The sequence below is a fragment of the Lygodium microphyllum genome, chromosome 7, assembly GCF_053477565.2.
Source record: "Lygodium microphyllum isolate KBCC chromosome 7, Lygodium_microphyllum_v1.1.10, whole genome shotgun sequence".
NCBI classification, from domain to species: Eukaryota; Viridiplantae; Streptophyta; class Polypodiopsida; order Schizaeales; family Lygodiaceae; genus Lygodium; species Lygodium microphyllum.
In genome coordinates this window covers 7,893,941-7,921,300 of record NC_141141.1, presented here as the reverse complement: position 1 = coordinate 7,921,300, position 27,360 = coordinate 7,893,941, and the positions used below count along the sequence as shown (strand labels likewise).

At 43.4% G+C, this 27,360-nt stretch overlaps 2 protein-coding genes across 2 annotated transcripts in view; one reads left to right on the top strand and one right to left on the bottom strand.

The window, feature by feature from the left end:
• Positions 1–27,360, top strand: part of LOC148033156 (ubiquitin carboxyl-terminal hydrolase 3-like) — a 56,964-nt gene that overhangs the window by 15,491 nt on the left and 14,113 nt on the right. The window contains exons 2-5 of the mRNA XM_087681027.1: positions 11,795–11,911; positions 12,705–12,803; positions 12,905–13,093; positions 13,175–13,356. Coding sequence (XP_087537153.1) covers positions 11,795–11,911; positions 12,705–12,803; positions 12,905–13,093; positions 13,175–13,356 — 587 coding nt within the window. The remainder of the gene's footprint in view (positions 1–11,794; positions 11,912–12,704; positions 12,804–12,904; positions 13,094–13,174; positions 13,357–27,360) is intronic.
• LOC148033157 (uncharacterized) lies at positions 6,544–8,019 on the bottom strand. The gene has a single exon (XM_087682228.1). It carries the CDS (start codon positions 7,939–7,941, stop codon positions 6,655–6,657), a length of 1,287 nt encoding a protein of 428 aa, XP_087538354.1. The 5' UTR covers positions 7,942–8,019; the 3' UTR covers positions 6,544–6,654.

Below are 27,360 nucleotides of genomic sequence, written 5' to 3'. Positions count from 1 at the left end.
AGACCCCCCAGTCTCCCTCACAGAAGGAGTCTCTCAGGATTCCTTTATGGTATCGCCGGCTCATGCAGGATTCAGGTGTTACTCACTTTCCTGCTTCTTCTTCAGGTCCACGTCGATCAGCACGTTTACAGGCCCAGCGGGACAGTTCACTATGTGTGAACTATGCTCTTATGTCTCAGATTCTTCAGGATTCTGAGCCTTCCACTGTGGAGGAGGGTCTTGCACAGGATATTTGGAGACAGGCTATGCAGGCCGAGCTCGACTCCATCGAGCGAAACCATACGTGGGAGCTTGTACCGCGTCCCGCGAAACGGAAGGTGATTGGTGTGAAATGGGTCTTTAAGACCAAATATCTTGCAGATGGCTCCTTGGACAAGCATAAAGCTAGGCTTGTTGCCAAGGGTTTTGCCCAGCGTGCAAGGTTGGATTACTTTGAGACTTTTGCTCCTACAGCTAGGATGTCCACCATCCGAGTGCTTTTGGCTCTTGCTGCTCATCACCGTTGGCCTGTCTATCAGATGGATGTCAAGTCTGCTTTTCTGAATGGCGTTCTTGAGGAGGAGATTTATGTTTCACAGCCTCCTGGTTTTCTTGTGCAGGGGAAGGAGGATCATGTCTACAGGCTGCGGAAGGCTCTTTATGGCCTAAAGCAGGCTCCTCGTGCTTGGTACCAGCGGATTGACCGCTTCTTTCTACAGAGTGGTTTTGCGCGCTCCGCTTATGATCCCAACCTCTACTTACGGGTTGTGGATTCTCTTTCGGTGTTCCTCATCTTGTATGTGGATGATCTTATCATTACAGGGAGCAACACTCAGCAGGTGGAGCATACACGGTCCATTCTACAGCAGGAGTTTGACATGACGGATCTAGGGATCCTTCACTTCTTTCTAGGTCTGGAGATCTATCAGATGGCACAGGGCATTTTTATCTCGCAGCACAGGTATATCTCCGAGCTTCTTTCGGAGTTTGATATGGCTGATTGTCGGCCTATCTCATGCCCTATGGACCCTGAGTCCAAGCTTTTGACAGCTGGAGTTCCTCTTACCGATCCCACCCGTTACAGGTGCCTTGTCGGCTCTCTTATCTGGCTGCTTCACACTCGGCCGGATATCTCCTTTGTGGTGGCTTTATTGTCTTCCTTTATGCAGACTCCTACCCAGGATCACTGGCAGGCGGCCTTGCGGGTTCTTCGCTATTTGCAGGGGACTCGATCCTTTGGGATCATGTATGGAGATGGGATTACCCTTTCTGGATGGAGTGACTCTGATTGGGCAGGTGATGTGGATTCGCGACGATCCACTACAGGTTATGCTTTCACCCTTGGATCTGGTGCTGTTTCTTGGAGCAGCAAGAAGCAGCCTACTGTGGCACTTTCTTCTACAGAGGCTGAGTATCGGGCCCTATGTTCGACCGCTATGGAGGCCGTTTGGCTCCGTCGCTTACTCGCGGAGATTGGCTTTTCCCAGACCGGACCTACGGAGCTGCGCGTGGATAACCAGAGTGCTCTTGCTCTGGCCAAGAACCCGGTGTTTCATGCTCATACGAAGCACATTGAGGTTCAGTATCACTATGTTCGAGAGCGGATCGTGGATTCGGAGCTGGTGGTGGTCTATTGTCCTACGGCGGCCAATGCAGCTGATCTCTTTACGAAGCCGTTGCCTCAGGCTTCTTTGCTTCATCACATGCGGTTCTTGGGTCTTCAGACTCTCCCAGGAGTTGAGAGGGGGTGTTAGCCTGCTCTTATTCAGTCTCAGTCTGTCATCTCCTGGTTGTGAGCTCCTGTCAGAGTCTGACAGGAGACAGAGGAGCTCTGTCAGTGTGTTTTTAGGCTGCTTTAGTCAGCATTCAGCCTTGGGCATTTTACAGCCCAATCTGGGCTGTTTCTGGGCTGACTGCCCATTATTTTGGGCAGTCGGACCAGTTCTGGTCAGTCGGACCAGATCTGGCCATAGTCGGCCAGATCTGGCCAGGTCGGCCAGTTTAGCTGGTCGGCCAGTTTGCTGGCTGGGGGGCTATTTATAGCAGCCCCCCCAGTCAGTCCAGCATTCATGCTCTGCAGGTACAGCACTGCTCCCTCCGTCTCCGTCTCCGGCATTGGTGCTGCCTCTGCTTCCAGTCTGTCCTGGTTCCCTCACTGACGCTCCGGGCTGCGTACAGGGACTGTTCTGTCCATTCCAGTGTATTCAGCATTCATCTCAGTCAGTGCAGACTTTCTTCCTTCATTCTCTGCTTCCTCTCTCCTCTCCTCTGTGTTCGTGTTCTTCTTTCGCTGCGCACTCTCACATCCTCCACGTGCTGAGGTTGACTAGTAGCGAGTGTATCAAAAGGAGAAACACCATGAGAAGTCATGGTGTTGATAGGATAAAGGATCGGAGAGAGAGAGAGAGAGAGAGAGAGAGGTAAGAATTCAAAGATTATAGAGTGTGAGAGATGAGGACAGACAAAAATAATTTGCATTCAATGCAGAACTCGTTAGCAATATAGTCAATTCATGAGTGAGTGTGGGATGTGTTTCAGAGGGCCCAACATGATAGTGTTTTTAAGGCATTTTTTATTGGTCATTTCTATGGTGATTTAGGCATTTATTGCTAGCCAACCAGCATTAAATGCTGGCCCACTTGGTCACATTTATGGCATTATTTTGTGCTATATATTTGTGCTCCTCCTCCTCCATAGTTCATTCATTTCATCAATTGTAGATTCTAGTGCAAAGGTCCTGTTGGTGAGGGAGTCGGTGCCAGTGCCCACGCAGCTAGTGACTCACTGTTGTATGCGATTGTCTTATGTTTGGTATATGGATTCCATTTCCCGAGCATATATTTGAGTTTCCTTTTGTAGTGCTCTTGTGTTCTCTCTTTTCTTTCTCTTCTATCTTGTGTTCAGCAGTTTATTTCAGCATTCCTCTATGGTTCCATTGTTGCGTTCACTTCTAACATGGTATCAAATTTCAGTATCTATATTTGTGTTGCTGTCTCTTGCTAATTATTGATCATCTGTGTTTGCTACAGTTGGGTGACCAGTTTCTAGGATTTTTCAGCCTTACAATCTCTGTTTTTTGCTGCTGTGATCACCTTCTAGACTGCATTGACTTCATTTAATATTGTTGCTGGCTAATGCTGGCAACAATATTTAATGCTTCTTTGTTTGCGTTTTTAACCTGCAGCATTTGCATTTTCAAACTCTTGGGCTCTTGAAGGCTGAGTGACAGTGTTTTTAGCCTTTGTTTGTTTTTGATTGGCTGCTTCTTCCCAAATTCTGCAGCTTTCATGGATTAGTTACCCTTGACATTGCGTGTGAACTCCATTTTGTGTGGTTTGTGTTGTGCTTAGCTATACTCTCTCTTTCTCTATTCCTCATCTTTTCCTCTAGATGACTCCTTCCTATTGTTCTGTTGATGACAACTTCACGGCCATGATTACCTAACATGGAGTGTTGTTGTGAAAGCATGGTTTGTGTAGAAGCGGTTATGGTACATTGTTTTTGGAGCTATTATTGTTCTCAGGGCCCCATTCCTCTTCCAGTTGATTTCGACGAGGAAAACTATGAAGCTCACGTGGGATAACGATGATACGCGTGGCTATTTTGGTGTTTTTCACTGTATCTCTAAAGGAGTTCTTCTGATGGTCACTTCTTGCAGGATAGCTTCAACGATATGGGTGAAACCTCAGATGTTGTACGAGGCTTCCTGTGCAGTTATCCTTCATGGACAGCTCCAGCAGATGAAGTTTGAGCCGAAGGATACCATCAAGTCATTCTTGCTTCATATTATATAGGTATAGGATTAGCTTTGTCATGCGTAGTTCCCCCTTCTAGAGGCTCATATTGTGGGGATTGTACTCTACAAGCTCCCCCTGGAGTTTGATGGAGTGGCCAATGCTGGGAGTTGGCAGCACTTCGGGTCACAACCACATTCCAAGGGTTGGTGTCCCATACCACCAGCTCACACCCTTTGTTGAGAAACCCTTCACCCTTCACCCGCAGTTTGCGTTTTTGTGTTTCTGCGTTTTGCATTTAGGGTTTGCAGTCCCAAAAAGGAGCGCCATGCTAGACCGACCGTGTCTATAGGCCACACTCTCATTCATTCCTCACGGCTGATTCATTCAGTCCGTCACCGCTTCTCTCACACCCTTTCAGGAGGACATTGTGGTTCATGGTTCGTGGTTCGTGGCTGTCTTCATCATTTTCCTTGTGCTACGGCACCCTTGTTCCCTTGTATCACATTCACTCCATGATTCAGATCTTCATCATTCCATTCATCAGAGTTTCTTCTCTCTTCTCTTCTCTTCTCCATGTTTGTTGAGTTCACTCCGTGTTCCTCCCCGCAAACCCTACTGCCTCGCTGGTATGTCATCTTTTGACATGGTAGCAGAGTTGGATCTGCTCAAACAACAGCAAAGATCCTACACTCAAGTGACGGCAAAGACCGATGGCGGGTTCAACATCCACTTCTCTTCTTCTTCCATTGCATTAAAATCTCGTTTTTGCAGGTTTCAGGTGTTTTCAGCTTGCTGCCCACACCCCTTTTGCGGAGGACATCGCAGTCTCAGCTGTCCATTGCTGTCTATATTAGTTAGTGCCTCATTTCCAGCCCTCTTTTTGGAGTTTGGAGCTGATCCTAGCTAGGTGACTGCTGTTCCTACACAGACCTGCTGCCGTACTACCTGCCACGTCATTTGCAGCCTGCATTTGGCAGATTTCTCTCCTCCAAGTGTCGCCCAGCTTTTGCAGGCTGTCACCAGGCTGTCCAGCCTGCGTTTGGTAGCTTTCTCTCTCTTGTAGGCTGTCCTGCCTGCGTTTTTAGTCTCTCTTCACCTGTGTTTTTAGCCTTTTGCTCTTCTCACATGCGTTTGCTGTTTTCTCTCTCTTGTAGCATGCGTTTTAGCACTGTCATTTACATCAGATCTAGCCTTCCTTGGCTGCGTTTGCCCACAAAGATCCTCCTCATCACAGAGAAGACAAAGATCGGTGGTGGGTTCGGTATCAACATTTGATTTCTGTATTATTTTCGCCGCGCATTGGGAGATATCCTTTTTCTCCCTCCCACCCTTCCTTCTTCAGCAAGGCACACTGGTACCCATGGCTTCTTTCCCAACAGATGACTGGACTACTGGGTGCTCCTACTGTGGCATCTCTGGAGACACCACCGATGCTTGTCAACTTCAACCTTTGCTCCCCACCCCCCTCGGAAGTATATGCGTCTTCCACCAGGCACTCCTTGTGCCACCTCTCCTTTCTAGGTCACAAAGATCATTTTGCATCCGCTATCAGAGTACTATGCTCGAGGCAATAAGACGTATCCGATACACACTAAGTCCTTTCGAGCACATGGAGGATTGATTGGCACTACGACCTCCCGGAGATCGTCACAATGCCATCGACAGTCTTCTCCCACCTATTTTCGGGTACAGTGGCTACCACAGCCCGTGGTTTTGCAGTCCGCTCCATTGAGAGACAGTGATTGTTTGATATCGTCTCCTCGTCAGTCCGCTCCTTCGAGAGATAGTGGTGGCTGCACGACTCCTTCCTCTTCTTCAGCTTCCCGGTTTTCTCCATTGAGAAGTAGCGACTGTTGCCCACTCATTGCTTAGTTTGAGCCCCACCCACCCTTCACCCTCACCTACTCAGGTTCGAGAGGCCACCTTTGGGAGTTCTTCACCACCCCAAATACCTTCTTCGGCACGACGGGCGGCACTTCCTGTTAGAGAGTCATTTCTTGGACAGCAGAGTGCCATGTTAGCAGTATGGACAGCAGGAGGAGCCACGTCAGTAACAGTTGGACAGGTGCCACATGGCATAGTAGCAGTCGACCAGTTTTTCTGTGCAGTCGTCTGCATTAAATGCAGCCAACCTGATTCTGCCCATTTTTTCGTGAAACAAAATTCAAGATGTGTTTGGTATTTTAACTCTTATTTCTTGCTTTTTCCGATTTTGTTTCATTTGATTTTACTGAAGGAAAACTTGTGGTTTTGATGTTAGCTGCCCGAAATTATAAAAAGAAGGCATGGACTACTGTTGAAATCAGTCATGGCTGGCTACATTAGACATGGATGTCCTGGCCAGATCATGACTGTTCAAGAGGCAGTGTGGCTGTCATGTGAGAAGATGAGGCTGTCCAAGGCTATGTAGGCTTCAAGCGTGGCTATTTTGATAGCAGTAATCCTGGCTGTTACAAACAGATCGTGGCTGTTTGTGGCTACCTTGGCCATCAAGAGGGCTATTTCTTGCAATCCTGTGAAAGATTGGCTACTTGTAAGCTACTATAAGTTGTGTGGTATCACATCTTTGATATAAACTCGTGGTTGTTTTGTGCACCTAGGATCACGCTCCTAGGTTGTGGTGTAGAGATCATAGTTTTCCATACGTGAATCAAACATCAAACGCAAACGCGTATGAAAGTATGAAACGAGTATGATCCCTAGACCTGAATCATACGTGACCCTAATTTTTTAACATATTCTTAACAAAATATGAGAAAAATACACAACTTTAAGATATGATAAACATGATTAACATGTGCTAATTTCAAAATAAAAGAACAATGCACAACTCTTGAACTTTGAAGACTGAGACTCCAGAGTTTGAGTCAATATAGAAGGATTCATGATTCATCATTCAACTTTCAAGGAATTGACATGATACATGATACATCTGTCATCAAGATTCAAGCCAAGTTGCCCAATGCCAACTGCATACACCCAAAACAATCTCAGCTACTTCCATTTCCTTTACTGTACGTGAAGCTTTCTTCCTTACCCAGGCATCACTAACAACCATACGCCGTAAACCATTGTAGCATCTCTCATCCAACAAGTTCACTAACATGATAAACATGTAAGCAAACCGTGTGGTCGATGGCTTCAATAGTTCTTTTTGACTGAATTGGCAATACAATGCCAATATTGTATGCTTGCGTGTAACAAATGTGACAACTTTATTTGCTTTAGCCAACACAAGGGCAATCCAAGGAAGCTTTCCAATATCTTCTAACAGAAGATCCAAGCAATGGCATGTACATCTAGTAAAAAAAAAATTAGGCCACTCCTGCTCAATCAAATCACCTGCTCTCACGCAGTTAGCTGCATTGTCCATACATACCTGCACCACATAATCTGGGGCAATATCAAGGATCACATCTTTTAAGATGCCAAAGATAAACTCCCCAGGCTTGTATTCACCACTAGTATCAACAGCTTTTAAAAACACTGAACCATAAATAGATGGAGCCATAACATTTATAATAGGCCTATGCCTTGTATTTGACCATCCATCACAGACAATGTTGCATCCATATCTCTTCCACTTCTCCCTAATGTCAAGCAATTCACGGTCAATGCATTTGACCTCCTCCACAAGGTCCTTCGTGCGTAGACTGTTATACGAAGGTGGTTTGTAGCTCTGACCCACTTGCCCAACTGTCTTTAGCATGCCAAGAAAATATGGGCTCTTTGCTTTCCAAAATGGAATATCCTCTGCATAGAAGAAGCGACGAACAGCAATATCTATCTCCTTTCTTGCTTGCAAATCCCATGCTTTTGCTAAAGCACCCTGTGATTTGGCCACTTTCTTTTTTTTGCTCACATGCTCTTGAGAGCTTGATTGTCCAAGCTGCCCAACAGTAACACTTACATCTACATTGCCAGAGCCACGCCCACTGACATGAGAAGCATCTCCCAAATCAGATACAGCTGCATCAATGTTTGTTGTGGACCCTTGCCCTCCAACACCCACATGCAATCTACGACATATATCCTTTGCACTTTGTGGTGCAACAGTGCATTTTTCCACACCAAGCCCTGACAATCCCAAAATATGTACCCTTATGCGTAGTGGGCCACCATCCCAAGTGTGTCCACAATATTTGCATTTACATGTATTCTGCCCTTTTCCAACTGTTTTGACAACAGTAACATGATCCCATTCAGCTTTCCGCTTTCTTCCCATCTTCAAAAGTTAAAATCTGATACAAATTTAATGAAGACACGAGTCATAAGTCATGACATAATAGTAATTTTGCTGTGACCCACTGATGAGTCACCAATCTGAATTCTGCAATGCTCTGGAGTCTGGACTCTGGAGTCTGCACTATGCAGTCTTTGAACTTGAAGTTTAAACTTTGAAGGCTGAAGCCTGAAGGCTGAGAGAGAGAGAGAGAGCTCTTAGCTCAGAGCCTCAGAGGCTCAGATAACCTCACACTGCACAGAACTTACAAACTGAGAGAGAGGCCTGTAATCTTCTCTTGAATCTTCAGACTTCAATGTTCCAACTTCCAAGTTCCAACTGGCCAGTGGCAATAACTTCAATCTTCAAACTTCATATTCCAAAGGTTCAAAGTTCAAACTTCAGACTTCAGACTCCAGAGTTCAAACTTCAGAGTCCAGAGTCCAGACTTCAGGCTTCAGCTTTCAAATTTCAGAACTTAATTTTCAGCCACTGTGCAGTGACCAGTCACTGTAGTGTGCACTGTGCACTGTAGTCCCAGGCTTCAGCCTCCAGGTCTGTAACCTCGAATCTCAATATTCAGCCTTCAGGTCTGTAGACTGTGAAGTTGTGAACAGTGAAGAGTGTGGACTCTGAAGACTCACTGCAGTCTGCACTGCTCAGTGCTCACAGGCTGAAGCCTGCCTGGATCCAGGGAAAGAGTTGGCAGATAAAGGCGACCACATTCTGTATGCTTTTGTGTAAAGTCGTCAACATTTTTTAATTAAAAAAAACGTCAAGTCTGATATGGGGTTTTCAGACGTCTGTTTTTCAGATGTTTACAGACGTCTGAAATTCATTTCAGACGCGTCTGAAAACAACTATGGTAGAGATTGAGGCCTTTTACCTTCTTCTTCTACCCTTGGATGGGGTGGCTTCCTTCCAGCGGTCATCTCACCTATTGATACCGAGGATCTCGAGGATCTACCTAGATTGAGGCCTTGGAGGTTTAGCCGCGACTTGGTGATGAGGCCTTCGTATTCCTCTTTGCATGGATGCACGGAGCTAGTGGCTTCTCTCTTGAGGTTGAGTTTCGGGTTTTTTAGTTCACTTTGTCTACTATTCTTTATTGCAGGTTACCTTTCAGGTGGAAATCTTGGATCTTAGGGATCCTCTACATCTTCTTCCTCCTCTTCTTTTTACCTTGGTTACTTGGTCAGTATAGAGCCAACTCCTGAGATCAAGTACGGGCATATCCTTCTTCTCGGCACCACACGAAGTTTGACATTCCTCCTTTGCATTGCATGTTTTCATCATTTTTGTACTAGGGCGCTTGGGCAAGTGAACAATTTTCCCGCGAGGAACACTGTCCAAGTGGCACTTGCTGCATGAGCATTCTTTAGCATGTAGCATTGCATCCCACTCTTCTCTTGTTCCCTTTTTTGGGCTTGGGAGGGGGTGTTGAGAAACCCTTCACCCTTCACCCGCAGTTTGCGTTTTTGCATTTTGCGTTTAGGGTTTGCAGCCCCAAAAAGGGGCGCCATCCTAGACTGACTGTCCCTATTTATAGGCCACTCTCTCATTCATTCCTCATGGCTGATTCATTCAGTCCGTCACCTCTACTCTCCAGTCTCTCCACTACCCTCACACCCCTTCAGGAGGACATTGTGGTCCGTGGTTCGTGGTTGTCTTCATTATCTTCCTTGTGCTACGGCACCCTTGTTCCCTTGTATCACATTCACTCCATGATTCAGATCTTCATCATTCCATTCATTAGAGTTTCTTCTCTCTTCTCTTCTCTTCTCTTCCCATGTTTATCGAGTTCACTCCGTGTTCCTCCCCGCAAACCCTACTGCCTCTCGCTGGTACGTCATCTTTTGACACCCTCTTGGTGTATGGATGCATTGGCCAATGGGCCTAGAGTCCACGAGTGGTGATCACACAATGAATGTGCACAATAGGGCATTGAGTCCTACTTATAGGATTCCGCTTCCCTAACCTTGAAGTTCCCTTAGTGCATTCTCACCAAGTCACTTCATGACCACTGTGACCAATGCTACTAGTGCATGTCTGGATGTCCAAGGATATAACAGCTGTTCATCATCCCTTATGTGCGTGCATATGCACATGGAGCTGAGCATTGATGCAATACACCACACCATCATACTTGGGAGGGAGCTTGTAGAGGACAGTCCCTGCCTAGTGTGCTTTTGAAAGAGCAGCGTGCATGTGTAGAATATGATTTTGTATAGTTGTCACTCGGAGAAGGAAATATTGCATTTAATCTCTTGCCTTGAATCGAATGGCGTAGAGCTGACCATAGAGAGTAACAGCTTGGCTCACCTTTGGATGGATCTCCCACCTCAAATTGAATGGTCTAATCTCCTGCCTCAAATCAGATGGTCTGGAGCTGACCATAGAGAGCAATAGCCTGCATGGTAGATGGAGCCTCACGCATGAGCAGGAGCTTGGCCCACACCTTTGGAGATATCGTGCAAGAGGTAATTTGCTGGTAGGGCTCCTTTGGAGATGCTTTAGGACCTTGGAGCTTATCCTCTTTGTTAATACAAAGAGGTGCCATCAGACAGGATAAAAGAAAGAAATTAGGAATGCAGGGAGAGAGATACTTGGGTCAACTGAGTCATCAAAGAGCCGGAACAAAACATTAACACAAAGTTCTACAATTCACAAAGCACAGTTCAAGTAACACAGTAACAAAATAAACACGCCAATAAAAGACACATGTATGGCTGAGTCTAGGATCGCGATAATGAACATAGTCTAGTGTGAAAGGACTGAATCAAGTATGGAACACCCTCTGTTAAGCACAAATGCAGATTATAGAGTGTGAAAATGTGCAAAATGCAGAGTGTCAAAGCACTGAATCAAGCATGGAACACCTCTGTTAAGAACATATGCAGATTATAGTGTGTGAAAATGTGCAAAATGCAGGTTATTAGACACTTAGGGGCAGCAGATATCAGCAATCACAGCCAAAAAGTCAGTCAAGTGCAGCAAAACACAATGACAGCAGGTTAGAGTAGGAAAACAAAACACAAATGCAGCTGTGAGCTCCCATCTGTGGCCTTTTTCGTTTCAACTTGTTATTGCATTGATACAATTGCCCTTTCCCTTGCAGTATATAGATATGTGGTGTGCATGCAAGCTGGTTATGGTATAAGCCGGTCTACATTGCAAGTTATATCATGGGCACAGTTAAAACATCATTCTGATGATCATTATGCTTTGGATGTTTACCTCCTGTTTCTAGTTGTATGATATGCATAAGTCAAATATTAATCTTCCAACATAGAGTGCAAATTCTGACGACTTGTCATGCTTTGGATGTTTTTACCGTCTATTTTGGTTTTAATGCAGTTATATATTTAGTGTCCCAATTGGTGAGTGTTTTGGAAAATGTTGGTACATGATAATCAAATCAAAAGTTGACTCAAGATTCAACATATGATGTTTGTTTAAGGCCCCAGAAGTGACTTGGAAATTACTCACAGCAGCTATTTAATTTTAGGGGGCTAGTAGTTCTAAATTCCACTGTACTACATTTACTTTGTGGCATATTGTTGGTAAAGGAATGGCTGTACACAGCGATTCATTTTGTGGCATACCATCGGTAAAGGAATGGCTGTGCACAGCAATTCATTCTATTGCATCGTCAAACTAAAAGTCTCTCTTATCTCATTCTTAAGAACAAGTACTATCCATGAGTATTACTGGTACACAAACACCTGATTCTTGCATCAGCCTTCGTTTTCAATGTTAACACCAAAAACTGTTTCAGCACAAATCAAGTAACAGGTCAGGAGAATCGAAATTTCTCGTATGTATGCCATACTGAGTTAATGATGACTCTTTACAGGCCCTATACTTCTGTGTGCCTTTTCGAGATCAAGTTCTGGATTATGGCAGTCACACCAAAGCAACTGGAGAGAGTGATGAAAACCTGTTAACCTGCTTGTCAGATCTCTTTATGCAGGTACCTTTCCTACAGTTCACTTTTGAGCATAGGGAAACCAGACGTTTTGATTGGATGTGCTGTTTTCTCCCAAGTGTCTGTGTTAGAGTTGCTTCAAGACATGGCACGTACTTGTATTTGTCTGTCTCCTATTAGCTTGGTAAACTAGTTTAGTGGGCATTCTTTCTGATTCTTTGAAAGTACACTACAATTTTGGTTTACTGCTGTAGAATTATACTACAGTGTCTACAAGAGAGTTGTTTGCTGTTCTTGCCCAGGAGAGCTTGTCTTCGAAGTCCATCTTGCTCTCTGTTGGCTGTTGAGCCAAATCTTATTATAGCATATTTCTCTGCTCAAAGTTGTCCTACTTGCTATGTAATGCACAAGTGAGCAAAGTAATTGGGTGAGAGTATAAGAAACACTTCTTTAGATAAACTTTTAAGAGTAACCTTTTAAAATTGTGATTATGTAGCAAAGCTATTTGTCTTGTGCAGCATGGTCATGGTTTACCCCTGGAAGAGTTCATTGTGTAGCAAGCTATTTGTCTTGTGCAGCATGGCCCATGGCTTATCCTTTGAAAAGTTGATCCTGTGCAGATTCTTGTAGATTGTTTAATTGTAAAAGTCTCACTCTTAGTAGCTCCTCTAAATTATTGTTAGTGGACCAATAGGCAACTTATGCTTCTGTTCTGCTACTTTCTGTCAAGTGTTTTGCACAATGTAAGTTGCATGAGGTTTTGTTTGTTGGTTTTTCCTTCCCTGCTAAATCTATCAGGTGATTTGTTCAAGTATGTAATTTATCTAGACACCTGCAGATAAATTGCCAGAAGAAGAAGACTGGAGTAATTGCTCCCAAGCGTTTTGTACAACGTGTAAGAAAGCAAAATGAATTGTTTCGGAGCTACATGCATCAAGTGAGTCAGCATCATGGATATCTGTGTTTCATTGGCATTTAGTGGTATAAGATGAATATGGAACACTTAGTTTCTTTTAACAATGTAGGCTTCTTTTCCAGGATGCTCACGAGTTTCTCAATTATTTGCTTAATGAGCTTGTGGACATATTAGAGAAGGAGGCAAAAGCAAACGTTACATCTGGAGGAAACACAGCGCATGCAGAAAAGGGGATCAATGGGACAGTAAATGGGTCAGCGAATGGTGGGCAACCGCATCCTGTCATAACTTGGGTGCACAAGCTTTTTCAGGTAAATATTATTACTTTATTGCATTTTGCCGTTTTATATTCCTTAAATTGGTTAGAAAACTGATGAACAGGGCTTCTATAGGGTACTTTGACAAATGAAACACGGTGTTTGTGCTGTGAGACGATAACTGCAAGGGACGAGACATTTCTGGATCTGAGTTTGGATATTGAGCAGAATAGCTCTATCACAAGCTGTCTCCGCAATTTTAGCTCCACAGAAACATTGAATGCTGAAGACAAGTTCTTTTGTGACAAGTGTTGCAGGTAGATTACATACATATTTTTATTTGGGATTTTGTTTTTGCTGATTGTACCTGCAAAAAAGGATGCTTCAACTGCTTAATGAAGATCACTTCCTTTTCTATGGGAAATGCTTATTGTAGTCACAGGAAATCTGCACTTATTGAAGTTTTTTTACTTTTTCAAAATTTTAAATGCTTATTGAGGGTGTTTCTTTAACATATAACGTGAGCGTACTTGAAGATTAGAACGATGCACTTTGAACAAGAATGACTTGAATATGAATCTATGATTGATTCACTTCTTGTGGATTAGCAATCAATGCCTTGATTGTTGCTTCCTTGAAGTTTTCCAATTGTCGTGTATTGGAGATATGCTACAATATTAACATTGCCAAGAACCCCATATGCAATTGTCGTGATTTTGCGATCATGCTATTGAAGGGCCAAAGGCTTACCTTGCATGCAAGCACTTGCATTATATGTATATTCTTGTCTTTGAAATGGGTCTAATGTAAATGTCTTTATACCCTAATCCATGCTTACAGATAACAATTTATCTCTTATATTTGGGAGTAGAAGAATAGTTTCCATGCCCCCAACTATTTGCCCAGTATTAACATCATAAAGCTACATGCTTTGTAAGATGCATTGTTCTGGTAGACAATGAGAATTACTAGCCCTCTTTCTAGATTTTGCAATTATGACTTTATTTTTTCCAAACAGGAGATTGAGAAATCTTTCCTTTTATTTTGTGTACACGCAAGAGTTCTCTCTCTCTCATGGAGTTTCATCCGCCATAGCCTTGACAATCTTCGTGAGCTCCATACCCAACAGTGTTATCAAGGCAGAAGATCTGATCTATCCCTGTGCAACAAGGTAAAGGAGCAACTCAATGATCTGCTAATTGAAGAAGAGGATTAGAAGAAGGATGTCTGCCCACAACCCAAAACTGTTACTACAGAAAAAGTTGTTGTTGATGTAGTGGTAAATGAGCTGCAACAAGTGAAGCCTTTGCTCCATTCACAGGGTGAAGCCAAAGCTAGAAGGCAAGAAGTCTCTACCTAGCTGAAGAACAACAAGAAGAAGAAAATGAAGAAGAGGAGGAGCAGGTGCTGCACCTGTCATGCATCCTGCGAGTGATATGCCAAGCTCCTATGCCATGTTCCCTGTGCGTTGTAGACTTGTCTGTGACCTAGAGAAGCATTGTTGCCCAATGCATGTCGAAGCTGTCACCTGAGAAACGACACAGCTACCGTGGCAGCCTTTGTCACGCTGCCGTGTGCCAGAATTTGAGTGTCTGTCACCTGTAGTCCACGTCATTCTCAGCCCATTGCTTCAAACTGTTCTGTGTCGTGATCAGCTCCGGATCATACTCAGCTTGTTGCTTCAGCCTCTGACTTTTGTAATCACAAGGTTCTAGTTAAAAGTTATTTAAACGAAATTTAAAACTCTCTCATAATTTAAAGGCCGTTCCCTTGAAGTTGGAGAATCTTGATTTTTAATCAAAATTTCTCGCCATTTTCCCAATAAAACTTGGGCTTTTCACACTAGCACTTATCTTCATCAAGTCAATGCCTTTGACCACACGTCAATGCCTTTGACTCTTGCGAAAAATTGCCTATCAAGGGTTCAACACTAATTGTGATGTCCTCAACATTGACCTCGAGTAATCCCATTAAAAAAGTAAATGTAAAAAAAAAGTAGAAATATAAAAAAATCAGTTCAAAAATTAAATGATTGGAATTATATATTGGCCATGCACATGCATGCGGTAAGACCTTTTTGTCACTTACCAAATAATTGTGTGGGGTCCTTTGCCCAAATTTTAAATCCAAAATGACGTGTGTTTCTTTTTATTTCCTTCCATTTTGACTCACAAAGGCATTGTATTTTGGGGGTAGGGCGGGGCGGGGGGCAAGGGATTGTAACCACTTTATGCATGACCTTTGAGTTGGGCCTGAAAGCTATATCCATGTATTTGGCCTTTGGTCATGTGCCTAGTGCCTTCTAGCCATATTAGCTTTTGATTAGCCTTTGAGCCATGCACATGTACCTCTGAACCGTCTTAGTTTGGGTCCTTGAACGTGTTGGTAGACCATGTCATGACTATCCTCATGTTGCACCTATGAACTCTCACATTTGTGTATCTCCTTTCTAGAAGCATTGTACAAGATTAGACACTGCCTCTATTGAGGGAAGACCTTCGCATTTCCATTTTGTATGTTTTGTGTCGTGGATTCAATCACCCATAATCGACTGGGGAGTTTGTTAGTTTTATTTATCCCCGTGTGTGAACACATTTATTGTATGTAAAAATGTGTGTTTAGGTGTGAACATCTCTTACACCACTTAACATTAATTAAGGATCAAAAGGTTAGGTACACACCTTAGCACATATATTCAAGCCCTATCCGTTGTACTTTTATCTCACTTATTATTATCAAAATTTTCTTTCATTTTGTGTACATGCAAGAGTTCTCTCTCTCTCTCTCTTTCACTCACTCTCTCTCTTCTCTCACCTCCATGGAGTTCCATTCACCATAGCTTGTTGGTCAATCTTCTTGAGCTCCATACCTAACATATTTAACTTTGGCCAAGATTTGATATCAAGCACCCATTGACACCTATCTAACACAACCTCTACCACAACCCCCATTGCACAAGCTAGGGTTTGCTTGTCATTGTGACTCATATTTCCACTTATTTACATGTGCACATCTCGATGAAATAAGTTAAATTTACAATCTTCTAACAATATTGCTTGTGAATGGAGCCACGGTTTGTTGATGAGAAGATTAGGTGGATGGCCCATTTAGGGCTAGCTCATTTGTATTGCGTCTTGCCCTAGCATCTATGTATACTCCACTCCTCAATTCTTGTTACATTGGATCACATCCACTTGCGAGAGGGAGTCTGGAGGCAATGTTGGTCAGCACACATGCCATTCACTGTTGGTTTGTACTATAGATCTCGTGTGTTATGGATTCCATTGCTTGTTCAATCATTGTTTGAGTTCTTGTGTTCTCTCTTTCACTATTCATTCTTCTCAGTGTTCCACAGTTGTGATTCTTTCTTCTTGTTCATTTCTGATGACCAATTTTACCGGTTTTGGTGCTTTGTGTTGCTGTTTATTATTCTTTGTGTTCAAGTATGCAATTTTTGTGTTTTGCTGCTTTGTTGACATTGTGAGTTTGGCTAGCGAATAGCTTGTACAGTGCTCAGGCTGCCTTTTCCCTGCTGCAACCAGCCCCCAAATGCCACATTGTTGGGAATAAAGGGCTATCGTGCCTTTATACGTTCTTGGGTGTGAACACACCCTTAGCACTTGTACTTTAGTCCTTTACATATAACTACCAAAAAACCTAAGAGTGGTACAACTCTTGGTACCCACGCATTGTGCATCTCACTCTCTACTGCTGTTGCTCTCTCTCTCTCTCTCTCTCTCTCTCTCTCTCTCTCTCGCCACCATTGGCATTGCCATTGCTGAACATCGAACCTTCACTGCGCGTAGGCCTCCACAAACTAGTATTAGAACTCAAGGCCATCTTGAGACATTGCAAGCAATCAGTCCGAGTCAAGTCACAGGATTGTCCAATCAGTAGTAGTTGTCAGGCAGCTAGGCAACAGGTAGGCGCAAGTGTTAGGTCATGCCAAGCAGGCAGGGGCGACATGCAAGATGTAGGTGAAGGTAGTTGACACGCGTGCGGGCTGCTAGGCGACATCTCAGCAAGTCAGCGCGGGTGCAAGTTCGGTGGGCAATTAGCTATCGCCCATCAACATTTTTTTAAAAAAGTAATCATTTTTTTTTCAAAGGTCTATCCTTTGTTAAAAATCTGTGGGTTGTCACATGTGTACAAGCACAATTCTACAAATCCTAGAGATTGGGTATGCATCTACTCTCGGAATTTGGGGATTTTGGCGTATATGTGAAGATTTTACTCTGCAAAGTAAAATTTGTGGATTCTTGCACACTCTCGGGTCTTAGAAATTGGGGCTTTTCACATACGTGCAGAAATTGCAATGGGACAGGTATAATTCTTGGAATTTTGACACATTGGACCTCATACAATTTGGGGCTTTTGCAAGATTTGCAAAGTTTGGGTCAAATTTGGTCTTGGCATGTACTTGCAATGCAGTTTTTATGCAAATTGAGCACATAGGACCCCGGACAAATTTGGGACTTTTGCAAAATTTGTGAAATCTTGGTGAAATTGGCTTGTGCAATCCATTTGAAAGTTATGTGTGATGTCATTTGAGCAGTTTGAGAAGAGAAATTTTGGGGCTTTTGATCTTGAAAGTCAAATTGGTGCCCGTGGATGCATTTGGAGCAGAAATTGCAGCTAAAATTTGGGGATTTCTCATGCAATTGACATATTAGCCCATGATACGGCTGCAATTGCTTGTGGTGTGCTGTAGCACACATTTAATACCTTTGAAAATTAATTTGCAGATCTGAAATTTCTGCAATTACTTGAATTTTCATTGCTAGTTGGTACTTGCTTCGTACCTTGGTCATTTGTGTGACAGTTGGGCTCACATTTGTTGGCCTTTGACTCACTTTTGAGCTGTAAATCATGGCTGGCAGTAGTGATAGCAGCAATCTTTTGCACATTAAGAAGCTTGAGGGTGCACACAACTTTGCTATATTGGAGAAGCAATGCTATAATGTCTTTGTGTAGAAGAAACAGGTGAAGCCTATAAAGACAAAAGGGGTAGAGTCAACAACCATGGATCTAGAAGAGTGGGAAGAGTTAGATGAGCTTGCATACTCTACCATAGAGCTTTCAGTGTCCGACCCTTTGCTTTTCAACATCGAGAAACTAAAGTTTGCCTATGACATTTGGCAAAGACTTAAGGAGTTATATGCTCAGAAATGTGCAACCAGCAAGGTTTTTATTGGTTGAAAAAATTGATGGACCTTTGTATGAAGGTGTCAGAGTGCAGCGGTGCGAAAGCATAGGACTGAGAGAGAGAGAACGCAGAGAGAGAAGAGAGAGAAAGAGACAGTGGAAGATGAAGATCTGTTGTATAAAGTGTATTGTATACAAAGATATGCAGATATGTACACGGGCGCAGTGCGCTGGACTGCGTGTCTCCACCTCGACGATGCAACCTGCTGTTCACCTCGAAGTCCGCTGCAGTCTGCACTGTCTCCTGTCTAAAATCTGCGAACAGAGACGGAATCTGCGCGTGCCACCAGTCTGTAATCTGCGAGCAGAGAAGTGCGGGAGACTGCTGAAGAACTCGGCTATAAATAGCCAGAATCTGGGCGAAAAATCAGGCAGGTCGGCTGCATTGAATGCACCGACTAGACTGCAGTCAGTTGGACTACCACGTGGCAGTCCGACTGTACAGTCTGATTGGACTGTGCAGTCCGGACAGGCTATGATCTCTAACACCCCCTCTCAGAGCCTAGGCGGGGCAGAAGCCTGAGGGATCTGGAATGTCTCCGAAGTAGAGCTTGGGAAAGTGCCTTCGTAAACAAATCTGCAAGATTGTCCTCCGTCTTGCAGTACTCCGCAGTGATGGTCTCATCCAGAAGCTTCTCTCTGATGAAGTGGTACTGGATCTTGATGTGCTTCGTTCGAGCATGAAAAACAGGATTCCGTGCCAAGGCAATGCAACTCTCATTGTCACATTGCAGCAAAGTAGGACGAGTTTGGGGGCAGCCAAGCTCCTCCAACAATCTCCGAAGCCACACAGCCTCACATGTGGTGGAAGACGCGGCCCGATACTCTGCCTCGGTAGACGAAAGGGCTACCGTGGGCTGCTTCTTGCTACTCCATGAGATAACACCTGCACCCAAGGTAAAACAATAACCTGTAGTAGACCACATGTGGTCCACATCACCGGCCCAATCCGAGTCGCTCCAACCTGCAAGAACAAGATATGAACCATCTGTCCCTGCGGGATAATGAATCCCTAAATCAGACGTCCCCCTCAAATACCGAAGTATCCTCTGAGCAGCCTACCAATGCACCGTCTGAGGGTCACTCATAAACCCTGCCAAGAGCCCAATAGCAAAACAAAGATCAACACGAGTGTTGAGGAGCCAAATCAATGATCCAATCAACTGACGATAGCGGGAAGCATCCGCCATGGGAGAAGCTGAATGGGAAGTGGCCTTCCAGTTCGGATCCATAGGAGTAGAAAGGGTCCGACAATCCTCCATCGTAAAAGAAACCAAGAGCTCCTGTACATATCTCTGCTGAGAGATGAAGATCCCCCTCTGAGACTGATAAATCTCATGGCCCAAAAAGAAATGGAGTAAACCCAAGTCCGTCATCTCGAACGTCCGATGTAAAGCTGACTTCGTCTCTTGGACCTGCTGTGCATGATCACCTGTGACAATCAAATCATCAATATACAACACAAAAAGTACACAACCATCCTCGGAAGTGTGAACATAAAGCTGCGGATCGGCCTTAGAACGCCAATATCCCAACTGTGACTGAAGGAACGAATCAATCTTCTCGTTCTATGCACGCGGAGCCTGCTTGAGGCCATACAAGGCCTTCAACCTGTAGACTTTCCCATCTGAAGATCCAAAGCCAGGAGGCTGCTCAACATAGATCTCCTCCTTCAAATCACCATTGAGGAAGGCCGACTTCACATCCAACTGGTAAACAGGCCATCTCCTATGGCCAGCCAAGGCAAGAACAACTCGAATAGTTGCCATACGAGCAGTAGGGGCAAAAGTATCATGACAATCAATCCCTGGGCGCTGTGCAAAACCTTTAGCAACAAGGCGAGCCTTGTGCTTGTCCAAAGAACCATCGCTAAGGTATTTGGTCTTGAAGACCCATTTGACGCCAATCACCTTCTTATTCGGGGAGCGTGGCACGAGTGACCAAGTGCCATTTCTCTCAATAGCCTCCAACTCGGCTTCCATAGCTTTCTTCCATGGTGCGGACTGTAAAGCCTCCTTAACGGAGGTGGGCTCTCGATCCTGCATAACACGGGTCATCAAACAATAGTTAGAGCAAACAAGCTCCGTAGAATGTGCTTGGTGCCTCCGTGACCGCCGCGGACCATCCTGCGGTCCCCACTCCTAAGGAACCCCCTCGATCCTTGAATCACGGAGTGTGTCACGGGCCCATCGAGGAGGAGGCCGAACCTCCCCTCATCTCTCTCCATCAGCTGAAGACTTTGGAATATCCACCGATGGAAACTCCTCAGGGGTGACCGGTGGAACAGTAGACTCTGTGTCAGAAACAGAATCATAATCAAAAGACACGGGCTCCAAAGGAACTGTAGCGGGAGCCCAACTCTCCCTTGGATCTCCAAGAACGGGATGCTCCTCACCCGTTGATATGGCCGGAACCTCCACAAACCGCACATCTCGACTAGTGTACACACTCCGCTTAACGGGATCATACAATCGATAGCCTTGGGACTGGGAGCTATAGCCAACAAATACCTGTATTCGGGAAGCTGCTTCAAATTTATCACGGTGAGCCTTGGGAATGTGAACATAGGCATTACACCCAAAGACCCTAAAGTAAGAAACATCGGGCTTAGTCCCAAAGTAAGCCTCACAAGGTGTCATCCCATCAACGGCCGAAGTGGGGGATCGATTAAGGATGTGGACTGCAGTAGCCACAACCTCGGCCCATAGAACCTGAGGGGTCTGTCGGTGCTCCATCGTGGTGTGCGCCATCTCGATCACACTGCGGTTTTTCCGTTCAAGAATGCCATTTTCTTGAGGAGTGTTGGTATTAGCAAACTCCTGGTGAATACCTTTATCTGCACAAAAACGAGCAAACTCATTAGAAACAAATTCACCACCCTTGTCGGATCACAAGGTCTTCAATCTCCGGCCTGATCGGTTCTCCTCAAAGAGAAGCCAATCCTTGAAGTGGGAGAAAGCTTCTGACTTCAATGCCAAGAAGTAGGCCCATGTCATCCTGCTGTAGTCATCTACGATCAGCATGAAGTACGAGCTCCCACGCAAGGACTCGTTCCTCATAGGGCCATGTCAGGCGACGACCTTGACAGGAGGCTCTTGACAAAAGGCTCTGAAGAAAACGATCCAGAACAGAGAAAAAGTCATTCGATTCCAATGAGCACGAGCGATCCTTTCACCTCCCAACCTTACCTAGTTCATTGCTGGCCAGACCCAACGTGATCCGATTGCCAGCCGTCAAACCTTGGTGAGTCCTACTATTTTTGGACTCTCTTTGGTTCTAGGCTCCCCTAAACCCCGTTCGGGCGCCCAAGACCCCGGACGGTCATCCTCGTGCATGTTTGCCTTAATTTACCTTAATGTCACATTTCCTTCCCCTTAAGAATCGGTTTCGTCCTCGAAAACGATACTTGGAGGGTCTAACTGTAAATTGGGAAACCTTTTCTTTAAAGTACTTACTCGCTCCCATGTTGAGCTTTTTTTTGAACAATCTTTCCACTTAACCAAACATTCTCGATAAATAATATTCCTCGTTCGTCTATTACGAACATTTAATATTCTTTCTGGTTCATGTGGATTAGATTGGTCATTTAATAGCTCCTCAATGTCATCATTTAAGATTAGATTATCCAAATCACCCAGCTTCTTCCTTAATTTACTTACATGAAAAACTGAATGTATTTTACTACCAGCAGGTAGTTGGAGCTTGTAAGCCAATTCTCCCACCTTTTTAAGTATTATGAAAGGACCACAATACCTCGGTGAAAGCTTTGGACATTGTCCCTTTTTCATAGTTTTAGTTTGTTCAGGCACTTTAAGATAGACCAATTCTCATTCTTTAAAGGAGATGTCCCTTCGGTGAGGATCTGCATATGCTCTAGCTCGATTTTGAGCTTTTTTAATATTTTCTTGAGCAAATTTTAACATACTATTGATATCCTTCAAAAAATCCTTAGCTGCCTGAACCTTTTCCTTATGCAGTCCTACTGCAAAACGAGCTTTGGGCTGAAACCCATACATTAACATAAATGGACTATATCCAGTGGAAGAGTGCTTGGCACTATTATATGCAAACTCTGCTATCGGTAAATACTCTTCCCAATTAGTTTGCCTTTTACTTACATATGCCTTAAGCATATCTTCAAGGATTTGGTTAACCCTTTCAGTTTGCCAATCAGTTTGCGGGTGATCTGCCGTACTCATGCTAAGTTTAGTATCCAATTTCCTAAATACCGTACGCCAAAATTGACTATCAAATTTTCTATCCCGATCAGAAACTATATTTGCCGGAAGGCTATACAATCGGTATATGTTCTCTACGAACATCTAGCCAATTCTGGTGTTTTAACATCAGTTGAAGTTGGAATGAACTTAGCCATTTTGGTTAACCTATCCACAATCACCCACACAGAGTCGTGCCCCCTCTGTGTTCTGGGTAAAGCAACAATAAAGTCCATGGAGATACTCTCCCATTTTCCCGAAGGAATCTCTAGTGGATGGAGAAGTCCTCCCATTTTCAATCTTTCAGCTTTATTAACCTGGCATTTATTACATTTGACCACATAGTCAAGGACGTCCTTATTCATTCCAGGCCAATAGAACTGCCTTTTAATAAGACTATAAGTCTTATTAACTCCTGGATGTCTCGCGCTAGGGGTATCATGACACTCAAAGAGTATCTGGCGCCTTATTTCTATATCTTTCGGGACACATACCCTACCCTTGTAGAGTAAATAACAACCATTATCAATGGTAAAATTCTTCCACTTGAATCCGGTTTGAGCAACCCCTAATGCTCCATTTCCTTGTTGAACATCCTCAGATATTCCTTTCTCAGTAGAAGCACTTTGATTTGGATCCCCATTTTTTATTGCTTCCCATATGTTGGAATATGCTGGATCAACCTGGCATTTTCCTTTTAAAGATTCAAGCAAGTTGGAAGTGAACTGAGTAAAACTCAATTCATTAATGATGGGCATTCTGCTGAGTGCATCAACTACTATATTATACTTTCCTTTTCTATATCTTATCTCATAGTCGAACTCTTGGAGGAGTTCGGTCCATCTGGCTTTACGCCCGTGTAAATCTGGTTGATCATTAAGCCACTTAATGCTTTCATGATCCGATAAAATCAAAAGTTTGGCACCGTACAGATAGTGCCTCCATTTCTTCATTGCATGTACTATTGCATACAGCTCCCTCTCATAAACAGAATAATTCTGTTTTGCACGGTCTAATTTCTTGCTTTCAAAAGCAACTGGTCGACCTTCTTGTAATAAGACCGCGCCTATCGCTTTATCGCTGGCATCAGCTTCAACGACAAATGGTTTATTGGGATCCACAATTAATAATATTGGAGCTGTAGCAATAGCTACCTTCAGTTTTTGAAAACTTTCATTTTGGTCTGTTCCCCAATTAAAGCTCTTTTCTTTCCCTTTAAGTTGGTCTGTCATTGAAACAACCATTTTGGCATAATCTCGAATGAATCTACGATAAAATCCAGATAAACCTAGGAAGATCTGCAGCTCTTCCAAGTTCCTTGGAGATGGCCATTCAATAATTGCCCTTACTTTTTCTGGATCCATGTTGATTCCCTCTTTCGAGATAATATGCCCCAAATATTTGACCTCTTGTGCAAAAAATTCACATTTAGTTTTCTTGGCATAAAGGGAATGTGTTCTTAACAGTTGGAATACTAATTGTAAGTGTTCCAAATGTTGTTCTCTTGATTTACTAAAGATCAAGATATCATCCAAGAAGACTACTACAAAATGTCCTAGATAGGGCTGTAAGACACTATTCATCAGCTTCATAAAGGTAGCTGGTGCATTAATGAGGCCAAAAGGCATCACCAAAAAATCATAATGCCTGTATCTAGTACGAAATGCTGTCTTGGGAACATCTTGTGCCTTATTTCTTACTTGGTGATAACCTGATCTTAAATCTATCTTTGTGAAGAATTTTGCCCCTTGTAATTGATCAAAAAGATCTTCCATTCTAGGCATAGGAAATTTATTCTTCACCGTTATTTATTAAGTGCTCTATAGTCAACACAAAGTCGCATAGAACCATCTTTTTTCTTTACTAATAAAATTGGTGAAGCCCAAGGTGAATTACTGGGTTGTATAAACCCTTTATCAAGGTAATCCTTAATTTGTCTTTCAACTTCTTGATGCTGTATTTCACTTAACCTATACGGTGGTTTAGAAATAGGGTGTGTATCCTTATTTGTGTCAATTGGGTGATTTATATCACCCCTATCTGGTGGAAGGCCACTTGGTGAATCAAAAGGAAACACAGCTTTAAAATCATCTAACAAACTACTTAATTCATTATTTACATTCAACTCACAAACATAAGAAAATTGTTGCTTTATATTACAGAAAGTAAAAGTGTTTTGTACAGGAAGAGACCATAACATGTATACCTCACAAACTTCCTTCTTTATCAGCTTCTGAACTTCAGTAGAACACAGCAAAGGATTATCAGATACTTCATGTTCACCTTGAATGACAAAAGTCTTACCATCCCTTTCAAATTCCAGTGTATTATGATGATAACTACGTTTTAAGGATGGTTCCAATCCCCATAGCCACTCCTTCCCTAGAGCAATATCCGCTCTTTCCATGTTCATAATTTGGAAATCAAGTTTACCTTTATATCCTTGAATCTCAATTTCCAAATTGGATACCATTGTATCCCATATTTTATTATCTTGACCTTGCATCATACGAACAACATATTGATGCCCACTCTTTTGTTGGGGAAGTTTCAATTTTTTGACAAGTGCATAATTTATAAAATTATGTGTAGCAGAGTCATCAATCATGACTCTAACCCTCTTTCCAGCTATCAATCCATGTACTCTAACTAAATCATGTGGCCCAAAGGTAGGCTGCCACATAGAAGTTGACATACAACACTTGTATTGTACATCCATGTGCAAGACCTCTAAAGATTTATACCTTTCATGCCCCTTTAATTCTAAGGTCTGCACTACATGGATTTGTTTTTCTTTTCCCTTGCCCTTGTCCTTATCCTTTCCTTTGTCTTCCCCCTTTTTCTTTTGAGGGCAATTCCAAGCAGCATGGTTAGGGGATAGGCAATTGAAACACAACTTTTCTTTTTTAGCCTTATCAAAGTCATCAGGACTTAACTTTGGCCTCACATATTGTTTCTTTTCAAAAGGTTGCTTTTTACCCTTAAAAATGGCATATTCCTTTTAAATTTGCCCACAAATTTTGAGGTTTCCAATTCCTTAGACTTGGGCTCCGTATCAGTGAGACTAGTGAGTGTACCTGGACGCATACTATCTTCATTAATTAATGCAAATTTAATTGCCTCTTCCAGCGTCTTAGGTGAACTCCTTTTTACTTCCTTTTTACAGGCTTTATCTAGTCCCCTAATGAATCCTCTTGTCTTTTGAAATTCATCTATTCCTTCCAATTTGAGGATTATCTCACGATATTCCTCCAGATATGTCAGCAGGGGCCTTCCCTTTTGTCAGACATAATCCCAATCTTCCCAATTTCTTTCCATTTCATTTTCAGGAAGGAATTCTTTCAAAAAGACGGATTCAAATTGAGCCGAAGTTTCAGGTATTTTATTTGCCTCCTTTAAAGTTTGCCACCATTTATATGCTTTGGGCCCCAAAGTTAAACTAGCCTCCAATGCTTGGAGATGTGGTGGAGTATTTTTAAGTTTATGTAAATCTTCCCATTTTTGGAGAAAATTAAAGATTGTATCTTTATTTCTATCTTTTTCCTCCCCGTGAAACTGAGGGGGTTTCATATCTTTTAAAACTGGATTATCCCTCAACTTGTGGTGGGGTTCCTTAGGATCTCGCATAGTCACATCTAAATCTTTTGATGAAGATGGGACATCCGAGGTTTCTATCTTATTTTTATCTCTTTCTAACAATAAAGTTAATTGAGATTTTATTTCAGTGAGTGTTTAAGTTAAAAATTCCATTTGAACCCCCTGAGCTTGTACACGAGCAGTAAGATCATCAAATTGTTCTCGTGTAGCAAAAAAATTCTTCCCACTGTTCTTCTTGCATCTCTGATTCATAGGGATCTACCATAGGGTGGTCCCCAGAACTAGAACCTTCCATTACTCCCTCTTTCCCTTTTTCTGCCATTAATACACTGGAATTGGAAAGCAAAGATAAGAAATTTGCATACAAAGTAAAGTACTTTCCTGGTTTTAATGGCAGGCAACTGTTGTTGGTTTTGTAAATAAACCCGAAGAGTAAGGAACAAATTTTGCCTTCCCGAACTAAAGTAGTGAAGCAGTCATGCTGAAAATGAAGTCCTGTGGTAGAAACGAAAAAATCATGGGAACAACCGGTATATCTTCTATGTAAAAAAAAACGGATCTGATTGACTTCAGTCCACCGATAACGAACTGACTCCTGACTTCAGTCGTGTATCATCTGATGTTTTTCCGTCCGTCCCACAACAGTCGCCTCACGCACAGCAGTCGCCTCACGCATCTCGTCTCACATTTCTGACGCCTTTCCCCACGGCCATCACAGTCAACCGTCGCCTCAGTCCGCCTTACGCCTTTCTTCTGTCTGCTACGTGTCACACTTACGTGATGTGGCACAACCACAAGTTACTACTTCGTATAAAAATCTTCGACGACTGACGGATGACGGGCGACCTTAATCGACTAGCGGATGACGGGCGACCTTAATCGATTGGCGGATGACGTGTCATGTCCGTCGAACCGTGTGGCTCTGATACCAATGTCTGGCGATGACCTTGACAGCAGGCTCTGAAGAAAACGATCCAGAACAGAGAAAAAGTCATTCGATTCCAATGAGCACGAGCGATCCTTTCACCTCCCAGCCTTGCCTAGTTCATTGCTGGCCAGACCCAACGTGATCCGATTGCCAGCCGTCAAACCTTGGTGAGTCCTGTTAGCAGTCATGTTTGTCATGCCTTGTCATCTCCTGCTTGTGAGCCTCAGTCTGAGTCAGACGAGGACATTAGGAGCTCTGACATGTCTGTCATGTGTTATGATGGGGGAGGCTAGTCACTCTCGACTGGCTATCTTAGGTTGTGTATTTCTTTTTGGCCTCTTTTAGTGGGCAGCCACTGGCTGCCCGGCCACTTT